Here is a 16,150-nt window from a genome sequence, read left to right as displayed (position 1 = left end):
ACTCAGGACACAAGATATAGTGAAGGGTTAAGCCAAGGTTGGGGCGACAAGCAGACAAGGATAAACAAGGAACAGGCCAAGGGTCAGGGTCACAGGCAAACAGGAGTAGTCATGGGACAAGCCAAGATCGGTACACACGGATAAACGTAGCACACGGCAAGCAGGAACCCAAACACACAATGCTTAACAAACTACGTTGATCAGCAAGGCAGACCTGCAGTGCACTGTTTAATATAGAGTTCCTGATATGGCCTGGGGTGGAGCCATACAGGGAGGAGAGATGATAAAAACAGCCAGGTGAGAGGGTCTGGCCTCTAAGGTGAACACATGGAGAGCAAGGTAAGCTGCTAGACATTACTGCATATCCATGACAGGAACACGTCTAGGCCCAGCAGCTTTTCACATTAGTTTGCTGCAGCTGTCACAGCTGACTGATAAAACCACTCCCATTAGACTCACTATGCAAAGAGACACAGACAAACACACAGGGATTTCTTCAGAATAACAAAAGGTAGGAATCTGCATCAAAAGTCGTTATAATCCTTGCAATGTACATAGATCGCCCAGAAGAGAATGTTTTTTTCTCAACAAAAGTGGAGTTACACTTTAGTTTTTTCGAGGTACCAGTACGCTCAGATAGGGAGTTGGAATGTCTTGAGTCTGGTCACTAGTTAGGTAGTCCTTGAGTATCAGTCAAATTTTTTTTAGAGACTCTTGATGCATGGGAGCTTCTATTTATATTTAATGTTACCGCTTTACAATACTTTAAAAAGAAAATCTTTTGTCGGAAATCCTGGAAAAACCCAATATGGGCAGTGAACCCAGTCACCGCTGCGGGTGGACACCTTCTAATAGACATGTCATTCTCTTTTAATCTTTTCCTGAATCACTTGCATTGTATTCTTAGTTGTAATGCAGCGTACATACGATCGGAAATTCCGACAACAAATGTTTGCTGTGAGCTTTTTGTCGGAAATTCCGACTGTGTGTAGGCTCCATTGGACATTTGCAATTTCTGACAAGAAAAATTTGAGAGCTGGTTCTCAATTTTTCCGACAGCAAAAGTTCTGTATGCAATTCCGACGCACGAAAATCCTACGCATGCTCGGAATCCTTGAACTAAATTTTTCTTGACTTGTCGTGTTGTACGTCACCGCGTTCTTGACCTTCAGGATTTCCGACAACATTTGTGTAACGGTGTGTATGCAAGACATGTTTGAGCCAAAATTCCGTCGGAAAAAAATCCACGGTTTTGTTGTCGGAAATTCCAATCTCGTGTACTTGGCATAAGTCTTTGTAATGTTAATACTGGTTTCCTTACTGCCACGCTTGCAAGATTTGTCAGGGTTTCCGCTATCATCCATGCTTCTCAGTTTTCTTCACATTGTCCTGCTCAAACCTGATTGTAGGTGAAGCTTTGGATTAGATGCTAGGCCATTACATATTCAGTTTTTTTTTTATACTGCCTCATGACTGTTGCCTACTATTTTGCATCACATATTAACATTTTTTTCTTTTATGATCTCTAAGCAAAGTCTGTTTTTTATTACGCATTTTTTTATTTATTTTTTCCAGTGCTCTTTTTTGCTAAACCAACTATAGGTAGGGACGGGTATAGGCGATCACCTGTCCCTTATCTATTTTTTAGCACACCTGTGCTCCTTTTTAGGAGACTTTAAAATTCATAGTTAGGAACTGCAGTACACGGAGTGCCTTGACGTTGGCCTGCAGCTTATACAGGTATTTGCAAACACATGCAACTAAACCTCTGTTTTTAATGCATACAGCTAGACAGATTAATTTGGTTTAGTGCTTTATTGGTTGGTAATTTTGAGCCTGGCCATTATGGAAAAAAAAAATTATATTCCATATATATATTTAATCGCATACTGCTAATAACGCATCTCATTCAAAGTCCCAACCCTCCCCTCTCCTTTTTTTCAGATTATTTTTGTCTTAGCATTCCTGCACTATGGAATACCCAAATAAAATGTCTTAAATTTTTTATTTTTTTTGCAATACTTCCGTCATCTGTATTGTTAAAAAATATAATTAACCCCGGACTGGGACCCAATCTGCATTGCCCTGGTTTGTGCACCAATTACGTAAAGTATCAGAGTGGACTATTAGAAGTGTTCTTCATATGACATTTGATGACTGGGTTGTACTTCCATCGGTATGTTGTTCTCTATCTGTGCCTCAATCCAAAGTTCTGGCATTTTCTCCAGCCTTTTATTATTGGCTCCTGCCGCTATATGAGAATTTGGTATGAAGTCTCTAACCACAGATTGAGAAGTGGGATGGGACAAGACAAGGTTTGGCATGTTTGGTTATCTATGGATTTGTGCAGACATGGGAAGTGTTTGTATTACCAAATGCTTTACACATGGTGACGGGCCAATTCAAACAGCCTCCAGGCAGATCTCATAATCTCATCCCTTTTTTATTAAGGTGAAAGCTAGTGCGGCGTCGTCGCAATGCACCAAGGAGTTATTAAATAGCAAATGAAAAAGAAAGGAAAAAAAAAAAGTTTCTTTGTTTTTTTTTGAGAAAACACCTACTAATCAACTTGTGTTGCAAATGACAAAGTGAAAGCACTCAATCTGCTAACATCTCTTCTAATAAGGATAACTTAATTTAACTTAGCATTTTTACCCACAGGGCCCAAGACGTATTTCATCTGAGATTGTGAAGCAGCCATCTTGGGAACACTTATTAATTCAGCCACATTAGTCCCTGTTCAGTCAGTCTTATTTAATCATGTGTTTTTCATAACAAGATCATTATTAGAAAAAGTGAAATCTGTTTTTTAACATTCAATTTAGGGATTTTACTCACGGACAGTGTCTGTCTTTTACTCTTGATGTACGGATTTCTATTGTGAAAACACTTATGCTTTTTGAAAAGGAGTTGGAATGTTCATTTACATTTTGCTGACTGCTGGATATTCCTTAGAGTTTTGTAGATGTAGCCAGGGAGTAACATAGTGTCAGTGATCACCTAAAGCTGGAGACGTGCTTTAAAGTGGACTCTCAGTCGGTATTCTCATATCTTATTTTACCATGCCTTAACCACTTAAGCCCCGGACCATTTTGTTGCTAAAGGACTAGGCCCCTTTTTGCGATTCGGCACTGCGTCGCTTTAACTGACAAGTGCACGGCCGTGCGACGTGGCTCCCAAACAAAATTGACTTTCTTTTTTTTTTTTTTTTTTTTTCCCCACAAATATAGCTTTCCTTTTGGTGGTAATTAATCAACTCTGTGGTTTTTATTTTTTGCGCTATAAACAAAAATAGAGCGACAATTTTGAAAAAAAATCTATATTGCTATATATAAAGCAATTTTTTTTCCTCAATTTAGGCCAGATACGTATTCTTCTACATATTTTTGGGGGAAAAAAATCGCAATAAGCGTTTGGTTTGCGCAAAAGTTATAGCGCTTACAAAATAGGGGATAGTTTTATGGCATTTTTATTAATATATTTTTTTTTTACTAGTAATGGTGGCGATCAGCGATTTTTATCGGTACTGCGACATTATGGCGGACACTTCGGACACTTTTGACACATTTTTGGGACCATTGGCATTTTTATAGCGATCAGTGCTACAAAAATGCATTGATTACTATAAAAATGCCACTGGCAGGGAAAGGTTAATTATGTTCCCTGGGTGTGTTCTAACTGAAGGGGGGTGGACTGACTGGGGGAAATGACTGAATGCTGTTAATACATTGTATGAACAGACGATGAGTAATTTCTCCCCCTGACAGGACCGGGAGCTGTGTGTTTACACATACAGCTCCCGGTTCTCGCTCTGTAGCGAGCGATCGCAGGTGCCCGGCGGTGATCGCGCGTCGGCGTCAGGGGCGAGCGCGCCCCTATTGGCTAAACAGCGAGGTGACGTATAGCTACGTGATTTCGCCCAGCAGAGCCGACCTGCCGGCGTATAACTGCGGCAGCTGGTCGGCAAGCAGTTAACCACTTCAGGCCCAGGCCAATTCTGACACTTCGTTTCTACATGTAAAAATCATCATTTTTTTGCCATTTCTTGCTAGAAAATGACATAGAACCCCCAAACATTATATATGTTTTTTTAGCAGAGACCCTAGAGAATACAATGGCGGTCATCACACGGTATTTCAAATAGTAAAGTTAGCCCAATTTTTTTGCATAATGTGAAAGATGAAGTTACGCCGAGTAAATAGATACCTAACATGTCACGCTTCAAATCACGCCAAACTTTGGTACCTAATAATCTCCATAGGCAACACTTTTTTTTACTGGTTACATGTTTTGAGTTACAGAGGAGGTCTAGGGCTAGAATTATTGCCCTCGCTCGAACGTTCGCAACGACACCTCAGATATGTGGTTTGAACACCATTTTCATATGTGGGCGGGCCTTACGTATGCGTTCGCTTCTGCATGCGAGCACACGGGGACAGGGGCACTTTAAAAAAAAAAAAATATTATTGTTTATTTTACTTTATTTTTAAAAAATGTTACACTTTAAAAAATAATAAAAAAAATGTGATCACTTTTATTCCTATTACAAGGAATGTAAACATGGACTCACTGAATGTAAACAGGACTCACTGTAAAGAGTGAGACAGGACATATCTCATATCTTTACAGTGAGATATCGGGTCAATAAGACCCCACATCTCGCCTCTAGGCTGGGAAGGCTAAAAAAAAAAAAAATACCTTCACAGCCGAAGCGGGGCAGTTTTTTTTTTTAATGCCCGGCCTCCGACGATCATAGAGTCTTTGGCGACCATCTGGTCCGCCGGAAATCTCTTTGTTCACCATCTGGGGCCGGCGGATCCTGTCTCCGACTCACCGATCACACAGGTGAGTCGGTAGAAGCACCGGAGGGCGGCGGGAGGGGGCCCGTAAGAACGATCCATCGGCAGAACAGCCGCTATGATCATTCCTATGGTGTAGGGAATCGCCAGTTGAAAATGCTGATATCTGAATGATGCCTGTAGCTGCAGGCATCATTCAGATATAGCCCCACAAAGCTCAAGACGTCATATGACGTCCTCTGGGCGTCAAGTGGTTAAGGTATGACACATGCATACTTACAATGGTCCAAACTGGACTAATGTAATCATACAAAAATATGTACAGTAGTACCTTGGATTACGAGCAAATCCGTTCCAGAAGCATGCTTGTAATCCAAAGCACTTGTATATCAAAGCAAGGTCCTCCATAGGAATCAATGGAACTCGGATTATTATTATACAAGATTTATATAGCGCCAACAGTTTACGTAGCGATTTACAACGTATAGGGGGACAGCACACATACAGTACAGTTCAATACAGAAGGTACAGGAGGCTCCTGCTCATAGAGCTTACATTCTAAAGGAAGGGGGCGGTGGTACAAAAGGTAATAAAAACTCAGATATGTATACAGTACCGCATGTGGCCAGAGGTGGGGGGGCACCGGAAACACTCTGAGACACTTGGGAACAAAGTGTTTCCCAGTGTCTCCGAGTGTCACCGCCACCTATGGCCACATGTGGTACTGCACACCCCTCAGAGGCTTGAATCCTTGTTGTTTTGAGGGACAACGCTCGCAAATCGAGTGAGGGTTTAAAAATGTAATAAAACAGTTTGTATTGCGAAACGTTTGTAAACTGCGTTACTTGCAATCCAAGGTTTAACTGTATACCTAAATTGCAACTTTAAAGCGGAGGTCCGGCTTAAAAAAAATAAATAAAAATAAAAAGATTTAAAGTCAGCAGCTACAAACACTGTAGCTGCTGACTTTTAATAAGGACACTTGTCCAGGGGGCCCGCTCGGGACTCTGCTGCCCCGCCGCCATCCATGTTGAGGGAATCTGGAAGTGAAGCGTTGCAGCTTTACTGCCCGATTCCCTACTGCGCATGCGTGAGCCGTGTTACGCTATGTGAATGGGCAGATGTCTCCTGGGACACACACACCAGGTCCCAGAAGACACCGCTCCCTATTTGCCAGGAGGCAGCGCGAGGAGGAGAAGAAAGAAGGCCACCGCGGACAAGGAAGTGGCAGATTAGGAGATCTGCCTAGTAACATTCACTACTGGTAAGTATAATTTTATTTTATTTTTCCTCATTTTTTGTAGCCTTTTTGGCTTTTTTTTTTAGGGTGGACCTCGGCTTTAAGTATTAAAATACAATTTTATTTTCTGTGGCACGGTGGAAAAAATTGCCACTGGTTTATCCTGTAGCCAATTGGTAAGATCACTGTGCCTATATAAATATTGGAGTATCAAAGCTCATTACCCATAACCTTGTGTGTGCGTAATTAAACCCATACTCTAACAATATTGGCATGCCTCTAACACATTGGCATGTACTGTTTTTAGGCCACATACTGACCAGAGTTTGGAGACTATTTTGCTTACTTAAAGGGGTTGTAAAGGTACAATTTTTTTTTTCCTAATTAGCTTCCTTTACCTTAGTGCCGTCCTCCTTCATTTACCTCATCCTTCCACTTTGCTTTTAAATGTCCTTATTTCTTCTGAGAAATCCTCACTTCCTGTTCTTCTGTCTGTAACTCCACACAGTAATGCAAGGCTTTCTCCCTGGTGTGGAGTATCGTACTCGCCCCCTCCTTTGGACTACAGGAGAGTCATGACGCCCACTAACACACAGCTCCTTTCTCTATCTGCAACGTAGAGAGCGTCCTGACTCTCCTGTAGTACAAGGGAGGGGGCGAGCACGACACTCCACACCAGGGAGAATGCCTCGCATTGCTGTGTGGAGTTACAGACAGAAGAACAGGAAGTGAGGATTTCTCAGAAGAAATAAGGACATTTAAAAACAAAAATGGAAGGATGAGGTAAGTGAAGGAGGACTGCACAAGGTAAAGGAAGCTATATAGGAAAAAAATTTTTACCTTTACAACCCTTCAAGCTCCTTTAATAAAGTGTAATTGAAGGTAAAGATTTAGTTTTGGATAGTGGGGAGAGATTAGAACACTTGTCAGGTTTTTATTGCAGTCTGTGCCCCCATTGGGGAGATTCACCCTCTTTGTTCTGGTAACTTATCGCCAAGAGTGAAAATCTTACATTTTGGGTTTTCACCAGAATTAGGAACAAAGGGGAAATCTTCCAATTGGGACATTAGTTTGGTGACAACTAGCAATTTACTCTTCCTCTTTTGGAAATGGGACAGGAAGTGAAGGGAAATCTCCCCAATGGGACCCAGATGGCAAAAATATATAACCTTCCCTTTTCTTAACCACTTACGGACCGCCTAACGCCGATATACGTTGGCAGAATGGCACGGCTGGGCTCTTAAAGGCAACGTACAGGTACGTACGCGCGCAACCCGGTCCGAAGCGCCATGACCGCGCCCGCGGGACCCGCGGACCCGATCGCCGCCAGTGTCCCGCGATTGGGTCACAGGAGCTGAAGAACAAGGAGAGGTGTGTGTAAACACACCTTCCCCATTCTTCTGTGTGGCAGTAGTGTTACTGATCGTCTGTTCCCTGTTATAGGGAACGATGATCAGTGATGTCACACCTACAGCCACGCCCCCCTACAGTAAGAATCACTCCCTTAGGGCCATTTAACCCCTTAGCACCCCCTAGTGGGTAACCCCTTCACTGCCATTGTCATTTTCACAGTAATTATTGCATTTTTATAGCACTTTTCGCTATGAAAATGACAATGGCCCCAAAAATGTATCAAAAGTGTCCGATGTGTCCGCCATAATGTCGCAGTCACGGAAAAAATCGCTGATCGCCGATATTACTAGTAAAATAAAAATTATTAATAAAAATGCCATAAAACTATCCCCTATTTTGTAAACGCTATAACTTTTGCGCAAACCAATCGATAATCGCTTATTGCGTTTTTTTTTTTTTTTTTTTTACCAAAAATAAGTAGAAGGAAATTTGTATCGGCCTAAACTGAGGGAAAAAAAAGTTTTTTTTTTATATATATTTTTTTGGGGGGATATTTATTATAGCAAAAAGTAAAAAATATAGCTTTTTTTTCAAAATTGTTTATAGCGCAAAAAATAAAAACCGCACAGGTGATCAAATACCACCAAAAGAAAGCTCTATTTGTGGGAAAAAAAAGGATGCCAATCTTGTTTGGGAACCACGTCGCGCGACCGTGCAATTGTCAGTTAAAGCGACGCAGTGCGGAATCGCAAAAAGGGGCAAGGTCCTTAACCTGCATAATGGTCTGGGTCTTAAGTGGTTAAAGGAAAAAACATTTTGCCTTTTTGTTCTGCTTTTATTTCGAACGTGGGGTGGTTTGTAAAATTGAAGGACTGCGTTGCACAGATTGTATTATATAGTTTTATTTATAAACTGTTAACAAAAAAAAAAAAATATATATATATTTATATTTATATATATATATATATATATATATATATATATATATATATATATATATATATATATTTCTATTGCAACTAGTGGCCAATTTTCCAGCGCAGGTGGAAGTTAGGATTTGATTGGCTGTCACAGCCACACCACCACTTTGCTGCATCCTTTTTTCACTTTGTGTAACTATCTCCACCAGTGACACTGATTGTTTTTATTTATTTTATATGCTTTGTGGTTTGAAATCTGCAATGCAAACTTTGTTTTTCCTGCCCCGAAGTTCTACTAAGTACCCTCCCAGCGAGCAGCACATAGTTTTGAATGCCACTCGGATATGATAAATCTTATCTGATGGCCAAAGGCTTTAAACACTAAAGATAACCCCCCTGACTAAATCTGCATTGAGACCCAGCAGCTGTATTATGAAAGGTATTTTGTGCTGGCTGCCAATCCAATGGTCTTCTGCCGATTGGCTCGCTGGAATGTACAGAGGGACAGAGCTGACCCGGGTAAGTCGCACAGACTCTGTGTCTTTCTTTGTACTATGATTCTGTTAAGACAGATTATTCATGCTTATTTGAGTCAGGTAGGTCTTTGCAAGCTTCCCTGCCAGGCTTGGGAATTGAGTACATTGAGGAGCTATTCAGGGGCCTCTGATATAACCCAAGCTTTTATTGCGTACATTCTGACCTAATCCGTCTCCACCCAGTTTGTAAGCACCAAAGTTTTTTTTTTTTCCCCCCTCTCCCTCGTTCTTCAATCAAAAGAGGTTATCACCCACCTTAATCCGCCAAGCAGCATGGATTAAACTCAGCTATGTGCCCCAGGATTCCCAAAGAGGATCCTAAGACGAGGCAAGAAAATAAAATACTTGTTTCTACTTTTTTTTTTCTATTTCAGTATCTTCACTAACTTCTCTTGAGCTTCGTTGGGGGATTAGCATCTGAAATAAGCAACCCCGGAGTTCTCGTCAATGAAGACATCAGATGAAAGTTCACTTAGTCAGGCCCTGTGTTTCTCCGACATAAAGGAGGCTCAGAGGAGGACAATAAAAAGATGAGCTCTGCGGAGACTGCAATAAAAACATTCTGATGGCTAATCCGGATAAAAGATAGATTATAGAACAGAAACAGACCCTTTTTTAATTGGTTTTAGATTTGTTAACCCAAGTTTCCACATGGGGTTTATAGGAGTGAAGGTGTTAATAGGTGAAGGGTGGAAAAAAGTAACTTTTTTTTTTAAAAAAGTGGGTGGCTCGTTGTTGTTTTATGAGCAGATCTACAATTCATGATAATTTTTTTTTTTTTTTTTTTTTTTAGTTTGCATGCCAATTTTTGTGCTAGTTTGATTACCGCGCAGTGCGTTTGCCTAATGGTGACAGCACACTTACCAACTTAAATTGTACAGGGGACTGCATGATCTGACCACAGTAATGCAGCCCACACCAGCAATAGGTTTGCATGACAACAGAAATTTATATTGAGATCTCTATTTTTAAAATCCGGGCTTATTAAAATGTAGGGCTGCAACTAACGATTATTTTCATAATCGATAAGTTGGCCGATTATTGTTTCGATTGATTTACTGTATATACTTGGGTATAAGCCGACCCGACTATAAGCCAAGGCACTTAATTTTGCCACAAAAAACTGGGAAAACGTATTGACTCGAGTATAAGCCTAGGGTGTCCATCTGCATGCCTCACTGTGCCTTACTTAGCCTCACTGTGTCTGTGTCCATGCCTCACTGTGTCCATGCCTCACTGTGTCCATGCCTCACTGTGTCCATGCCTCACTGTGTCCATGCCTCACTGTGTCCATGCCTCACTGGGTCCATGACTAGACTTGCGTTTAACATGGGAGTCTATGGAAGGGGTGCCCGGCTTTGAAAAAACGGTGCTCCGTGGCTGTTGGTCCCCCAGACAACAAGCTTTGCACTTGTAGAGTGGGGCTACATGTGTGCCAAGTTTGGGGTCCAGGGGACCTACGACCGGCTATTACTGGGTCCCCAAAGTCTGGGAGATCAGACGCAAAAAGGTGACTCAAGTATAAGCCGAGGGGGGGCATTTTCAGCACAAAAAAGTGCTAAAAAACTTGGCTTGTACTCGAGTATATACGGTATTAATCAGCTAATCTTATTAAAACAAAAAAAAAAGATAATTTTGCTGCGATGTGAATTTTTTTTTTTTTTTTTTTGGCCAATTTGTTGTTGGGCAGATTAAAAAACACAAATTGCAGCAAAAACGCAATACATGCTTTTCTGCAGCTTCTCCATTGAAGTATATTGAACCAAAATAGCACTGTTTTGCATTAAGAAAAGTCCTTGCCCTTTCCAAATAAAAAATAATGATGTGAATGTGTCCCATAGGAAAACATGTAAAAGAACTGTAGTGCGTTTCTGCAAAAAGCACCAAAAAAGGTGTGACCCATGCCTGAGATGTTTAGTAACATAATGGGGTTAAAAAAAACTAAAATTAGTACAAAAAGAGCAAATAATCGCTACTGTAAGGGATTAATTTTTTTACTGTGGGACAGTGAAAGTAATATTTATGCCTCGTTTCCACTGAGCGGATCGGTACGGTACGCTATTTTGGGTGTTTCCTTAATGAAAGTGTGCCATAAAACCGAACCGTACCGGACCATTCTGGGTCCTGCTTCAGATGTGGCGCCATAGAAAATGGAACGGTTTCATTAGGGCGGAGTTGCAATACATTCCACTGATTGGTGGACGCGCTAAGCATTTTTTCTAAATCCTGTATGGTCCCCGACGGTCCGATTTGCAGTGAAAACGCTCACGAGAATAGACCGGTCTATTCTAACCATTCCAAATTTACTAACCCGAACCATTCCGTTCAGTGGAAACAAGGCATTACAGTAGCGATTTGCTCTTTTTGTACTATAAAGGGCTAGTTTTAGTTTTATTTTAACCCCATTATGTTACTGGCCGATTAATCAATTATGAAAATGGTAATCGATTAATTTCATAATCTATTAGTTGTCGATTAATCGATTGGTTGTTTCAGCCCTATTAAAATGTATAAATATTTTATATATAAATATAGTGTGGATGAGCGAGTTTGGGGTGGAGGAACTTGACTGGCCTGATCTCAACCCGATGGAACACCTTTGGGATGAATTGGAGCGGAGACTGCGAGCCAGGCCTTCTCTCCAACACCACTGCCAATATCCATTTTGTTTTGCTTTCTCCTGAAGTCCAATAGATTTCAGTAGAAACTTTTACTTTATTTGGAAATCCATATAATGTATTAATAGTGTTTTTTCACATAGTCTGATTTTTACTAATTTTGCTTTTATGTTTTTTTTCCTCTCTCACACAGTCTGTTACATTATCTTCATCCAGGTTTGGCCATTATTATGACATATCAAAACCAATGTGTCCAGATATGTTGCAGTCCGTGAAGACTCATAGATTCTACCTTCCACAGATGATCTCCCTGGAGGAAGCATACAGGTACATTTCCCCACAACCTCCTCTCTCATAGTGGACTCGTAATGTTACATACCACCCGACTAGAATACTCGTCACATGATCACCTCCGATGATGGCCGACTGATTTTGACAGAGTGAACCAAATATTTCTGGCTGCCCCTTGAATTTGATATATATATAAGATCAGCTGGTGCCTTCACATTAGTTAGTGTTGTGCCAAGCCAAATGTGATGAGCACAGGGTATGATTATTACTATTCTGCATTAAGTTTGGTATTTGGTAAAATTTTCAACAAAATCTTTATATGCTAAGGTTATAGAAAAGCTGACCTGTACCAACACTAATAAAGTGTGTGTGTGTGTGTATATGTATGTATGATATATATATATATATATATATATATATATATATATATATATATATATATATATATATATATATATATATATATATATAAATATATATAATCAGGTGGCCAGTTATGTTGGAAATGTGTGTATTACCAGTGTTTTCCAAGCCCTTGTGTATAATATCACTTGTACTTTACCTTAAAGCAATTTTTTAAAAGCAATTAAAGCAATTTTTTTAGTTAACCACTTCAGCACGGGAAGGATTTACTCCCCTTCCTGACCACTCCATTTTTTTACGATATGGCACTGTGTCACTTTAACTGACAATTGCGCGGTCGGTTTCCCACAAATAGAGCTTTCCTTTGGTGGTGTTTGATCACCTCTGCGATTTTAATTTGTTGTGCTATCAACAAAAAAAAGCAACAATTTTAAAAAAAATTGCTTTCTGCTATAATGCATATCAAAAAGCAAATGTATTCATCGGTTTAGGCCAATATGTATTCTGCTACATATTTTTGGTAAACAAATATCAATAAGCGTCTATTGATTGGTTTGTTATAGTCCTACAAAATAGGGAAAATATTTAGTGACTTTTTTATTTTTTAACTAGTACTGGCGTCAATCTGCAATTTTTAGCGGAACTGTGACATTGTGGCGGACAAATTTGACCCCAAGTGACACTTTTTGGGGATCAGTGACACTAATACAGTGATCAGTGCTATAAAAATGCACTGATCACTGTTTAAATGGCACTGGCAGGGAAGGGGTCAGCACTGGGGGACAATCAAGGGTTTATCTGTGTTCCCTGGGAGGTGTTTCTAACAGTATGGGGGATGGGCTGCCTGGGAGAAAAGAGAGATCGCTGTTCCTGATCACAAGGAACAGCTAATCTTTCTTTCCTCCCCTGTCAGAAGGGGGATCTGTTTGTTTACAATGTCAGATCCCCCTTCTAGTTCTCTTTTACGCGGTCACGGGTGACCAGCAGAGATGCAGTCCGCCGGTGCCCACAGTACCACATGCATAGACCGACGTACTGGTACGTCAGTTTGCACAGACCATCCGCCTTGCCACAGTATTAAAAATCTTGTCTGAGCTGTCAGGGAAAAAAGGGGGCAGAGAGCTCAGTGAGGAGGGCTGATTGGAGGGAAGGGCAGTAGCACAGGAACAGAACTGAGGCTGTCAATTAGCCAGAGCACCCTCCAACCAGCCATTTTTCTCTTGGTGTCAGGAAAACTTGTCAGAAGTGACTCATGCTGATAGCAGAGAGAAATAACAGGAATATGGGGATATGCATTCTTCATATTTCATCTCTGAGGTTTACAACCACTTTAAAATAATAAACCTGTTATACTTGCCTGCTCTGGTCAATGGTATTGCACAGAGCGGCCCAAGCCTCCTCTTCTGGGGTTCTCTGCCAGTGCTCTTGGCTCCTCCTCTTCTGTGTGTCCCCCAATAGCAAGCAGTTTGGTATGGGGGTGCACCTGTGAGCTTGCTCCCAAGCTGGGCTGTGTGTGTCCATAGACACAGATGGTGTGGCTTAGCCCCACACCCAGCTCCTCACAATGGCTCCTGCAACTGCCCCAGCACCACCGCAGACAGCCACAGTGCTCCCGCTGCTCTCAATCAAAATCCAGTGACATGGGTGTATGGGGTGTGGCCGAGTCCTGCTTTCTGGGTGAAAACACGCAGAAGCAGGACTTGGGCGCGGATGTCCATCAAGGAGAGCTTTTCTCCAACGTGGATACCTGTTGCGGGGAGGAGCAAGCAGCGCTGCAGGGAGACCCCAGAAGAGGACTATCGAGGCCACTCTCTGCAAAACTTGATGCTGCATTTGTCCCCCGCCGATTCTAACATTGCGAACCAACACTGCTGATCACTCGGTTCTCGCCTCCAGGCAGCAGCTTTGTGCTCTGCGCACAAATCCCCCCCCCCCCAATGTTCACTGGAGAAATGGGCTGTTCAGGGGGTGGGAGAAGCCGGCTCAGGCTCTTGTCCTCTCGCTGAGAGGCTGAGCTGGGTGCTGGTCCAGGCGTGTGGACAGATCCCAACATAATATGGTCGCAGTTTTTCCTGAACCTGGACTGACTCTGTGACGTCAGCTGACGACGGGCTCAATGGGTCACAGAAGTGCAGAACGAACTGCACGCCTATGATCCACAGGAGAAGTACAGCCAAACAAGCTTTGGCTGTACTTCTCCTTTTAGGTCAATTTAGACAAGAGCCAATTCACTTGCCAGCATGTTTTTGGAGTGTAGGAGGAAACCGGAGTGTCAAGCAGAAATAAACACATGCGCAGGGAAAACATGCAGACTCCATGCATTATATGGCTCTTTCTAGATGACTAGCTTTAAAAGCTTTAACATGCAATCACTGCTAAATTATTCTTCTAAGCCGCATGAAAGTATTTGATAATAAATACATAAAAAAAATGAGATAGTAAAAACAAAGATTGCACATTTTTTTTTGCCAGCCTCAATATATAATTGAGTGATTGGTGCCATCTTCCTCCATATTATAAATATTTGTCCATTCTATTTATCTCTTACAAAGATTTATCAGTTAAATAGAGAACATCCATAATGTTTCCAGTCCTTGTAGGGAGGACAGGGCCCAGGAACTGACACGTACGTGTAGCCTTTGATACATGTGTGTGCTTGGAGGTGGTGGGAGGCTCGTTCATAAGCCCTTCTGGCAGCTAAAGCAAACATGTTTAGTGCTAAGTATTTACCTTTTTACCCTTAATGCAAACAGCATGGAAAGGGCTGTTTGGCAACACTACAGGCAGCGGAGGACATGGACAAAGGTCGCAGCGATTTCCATCATCCGTTCTGTTAGACCTTCTCCGGTCAGTAAATAAAGCAATCTGTACACCCTAGGGAAATGGAGAAGGGTTTTAAGGATTTTATTTTAATAGTAAATAACATTAAGCCTGTTAACTGCACTTACAGATAAACCTTTCCACACATATCCCAGAAACAGCCTTATCTCAGGCCTTCAATACGTTTTTATATAATTTGTGAATGGAAACATCTCCACCGCTCCCTGCGGAGAGCATGCGGATCTGAGAAACGCATTACGAGTCTGGAGTGCAGCAGTGTACTGTAGATTAAGGTGGATCTGTAGCCAAAACTAGAGTATGGAAAAGGTAAAAGCCCTGTCAGGTTTGTTCTATGACTCTGACGAAGAAAAAAAAAAGCATCCAAGAGGCACTGGGACATACTCTTAGTTTTATATAAGGTTTCAAGAAGAATAAAAAAACATTCAGATTGCTCACTGGCTTAGGTTGGGCTGCATTTAAAAGACAGGGATAACTTCCAGTGGGTGCCCAGAAGGTTACCAGAAAAAAACATGTACCAATAGGAGTGCCAGACCAATGATAATGCCCGGTACACACGATCCGATTATCAGGCGAATGATCGGCCGTTTTTTTTTGTATGATCTCACGTCGAATATGATGAGTTTACTAAAGTCACGAAAATTCTCATACGGCAGAATAAAAAATCGGAAGTGATGTCATGTGTTGTAATGCATTTTCGAATGACAGCTGTACTGATTGAACGAAAATCATACGATCTGTCATCGTACGAAAAAAAAAAACGTGCATGTCCGATAGAATAAAATCGGATGTACTGTCCTGATCGGCTCTCGAAAGCTCTGTACTAACGATCCGATTATCGTACGATCGTTTCGAAAGCGGCATTTTTCGTACGATTTTCACATCGTGTGTATGGGGCTTAAGAGTCCAAATAGATTTATTGGCTTGCATTAAAGACATTCAACACGTTACAGGGGCCTGAAGACCCCTCAACTTCATCAGGGCATAAGGAAGTTACTTTCTGGACCAGGAGAGTTACTAGCCACCAACTTGGTGAACAGTGGTAAAGATCCTTTGGGGTTCTCCTTTTTTATTTTTTATTTTTTTAGCATATATATATTACATTTTCAAACACTTGAAAATCACTACAACCGTTTCATTTTCATTAAAGGGGTTGTAAAGGAAAAAGTTTTTTTTCATAATAAGCATGCTT

General features: G+C 41.3%; 1 protein-coding gene and 1 non-coding gene across 3 annotated transcripts in view; both read left to right on the top strand.

The window, feature by feature from the left end:
- ELP4 (elongator acetyltransferase complex subunit 4) overlaps positions 1-16,150 on the top strand; it is a 372,514-nt gene that overhangs the window by 101,375 nt on the left and 254,989 nt on the right. For both annotated transcript variants that reach the window (XM_040328325.1, XM_040328324.1), the window contains exon 5: positions 11,660-11,793. In XM_040328325.1, the coding sequence (XP_040184259.1) occupies positions 11,660-11,793 (134 nt within the window). The remainder of the gene's footprint in view (positions 1-11,659; positions 11,794-16,150) is intronic.
- Positions 6,173-6,307, top strand: LOC120918139. The gene has a single exon (XR_005744348.1). It is a non-coding gene; the product is annotated as a small nucleolar RNA ACA64 (small nucleolar RNA).

The sequence above is a fragment of the Rana temporaria genome, chromosome 11 (assembly GCF_905171775.1).
Source record: "Rana temporaria chromosome 11, aRanTem1.1, whole genome shotgun sequence".
In the NCBI taxonomy this organism is placed as follows: Eukaryota; Metazoa; Chordata; class Amphibia; order Anura; family Ranidae; genus Rana; species Rana temporaria.
The sequence above is the reverse complement of the archived record's forward strand: the minus strand, read 5'-3'. Positions and strand labels throughout refer to the sequence as shown.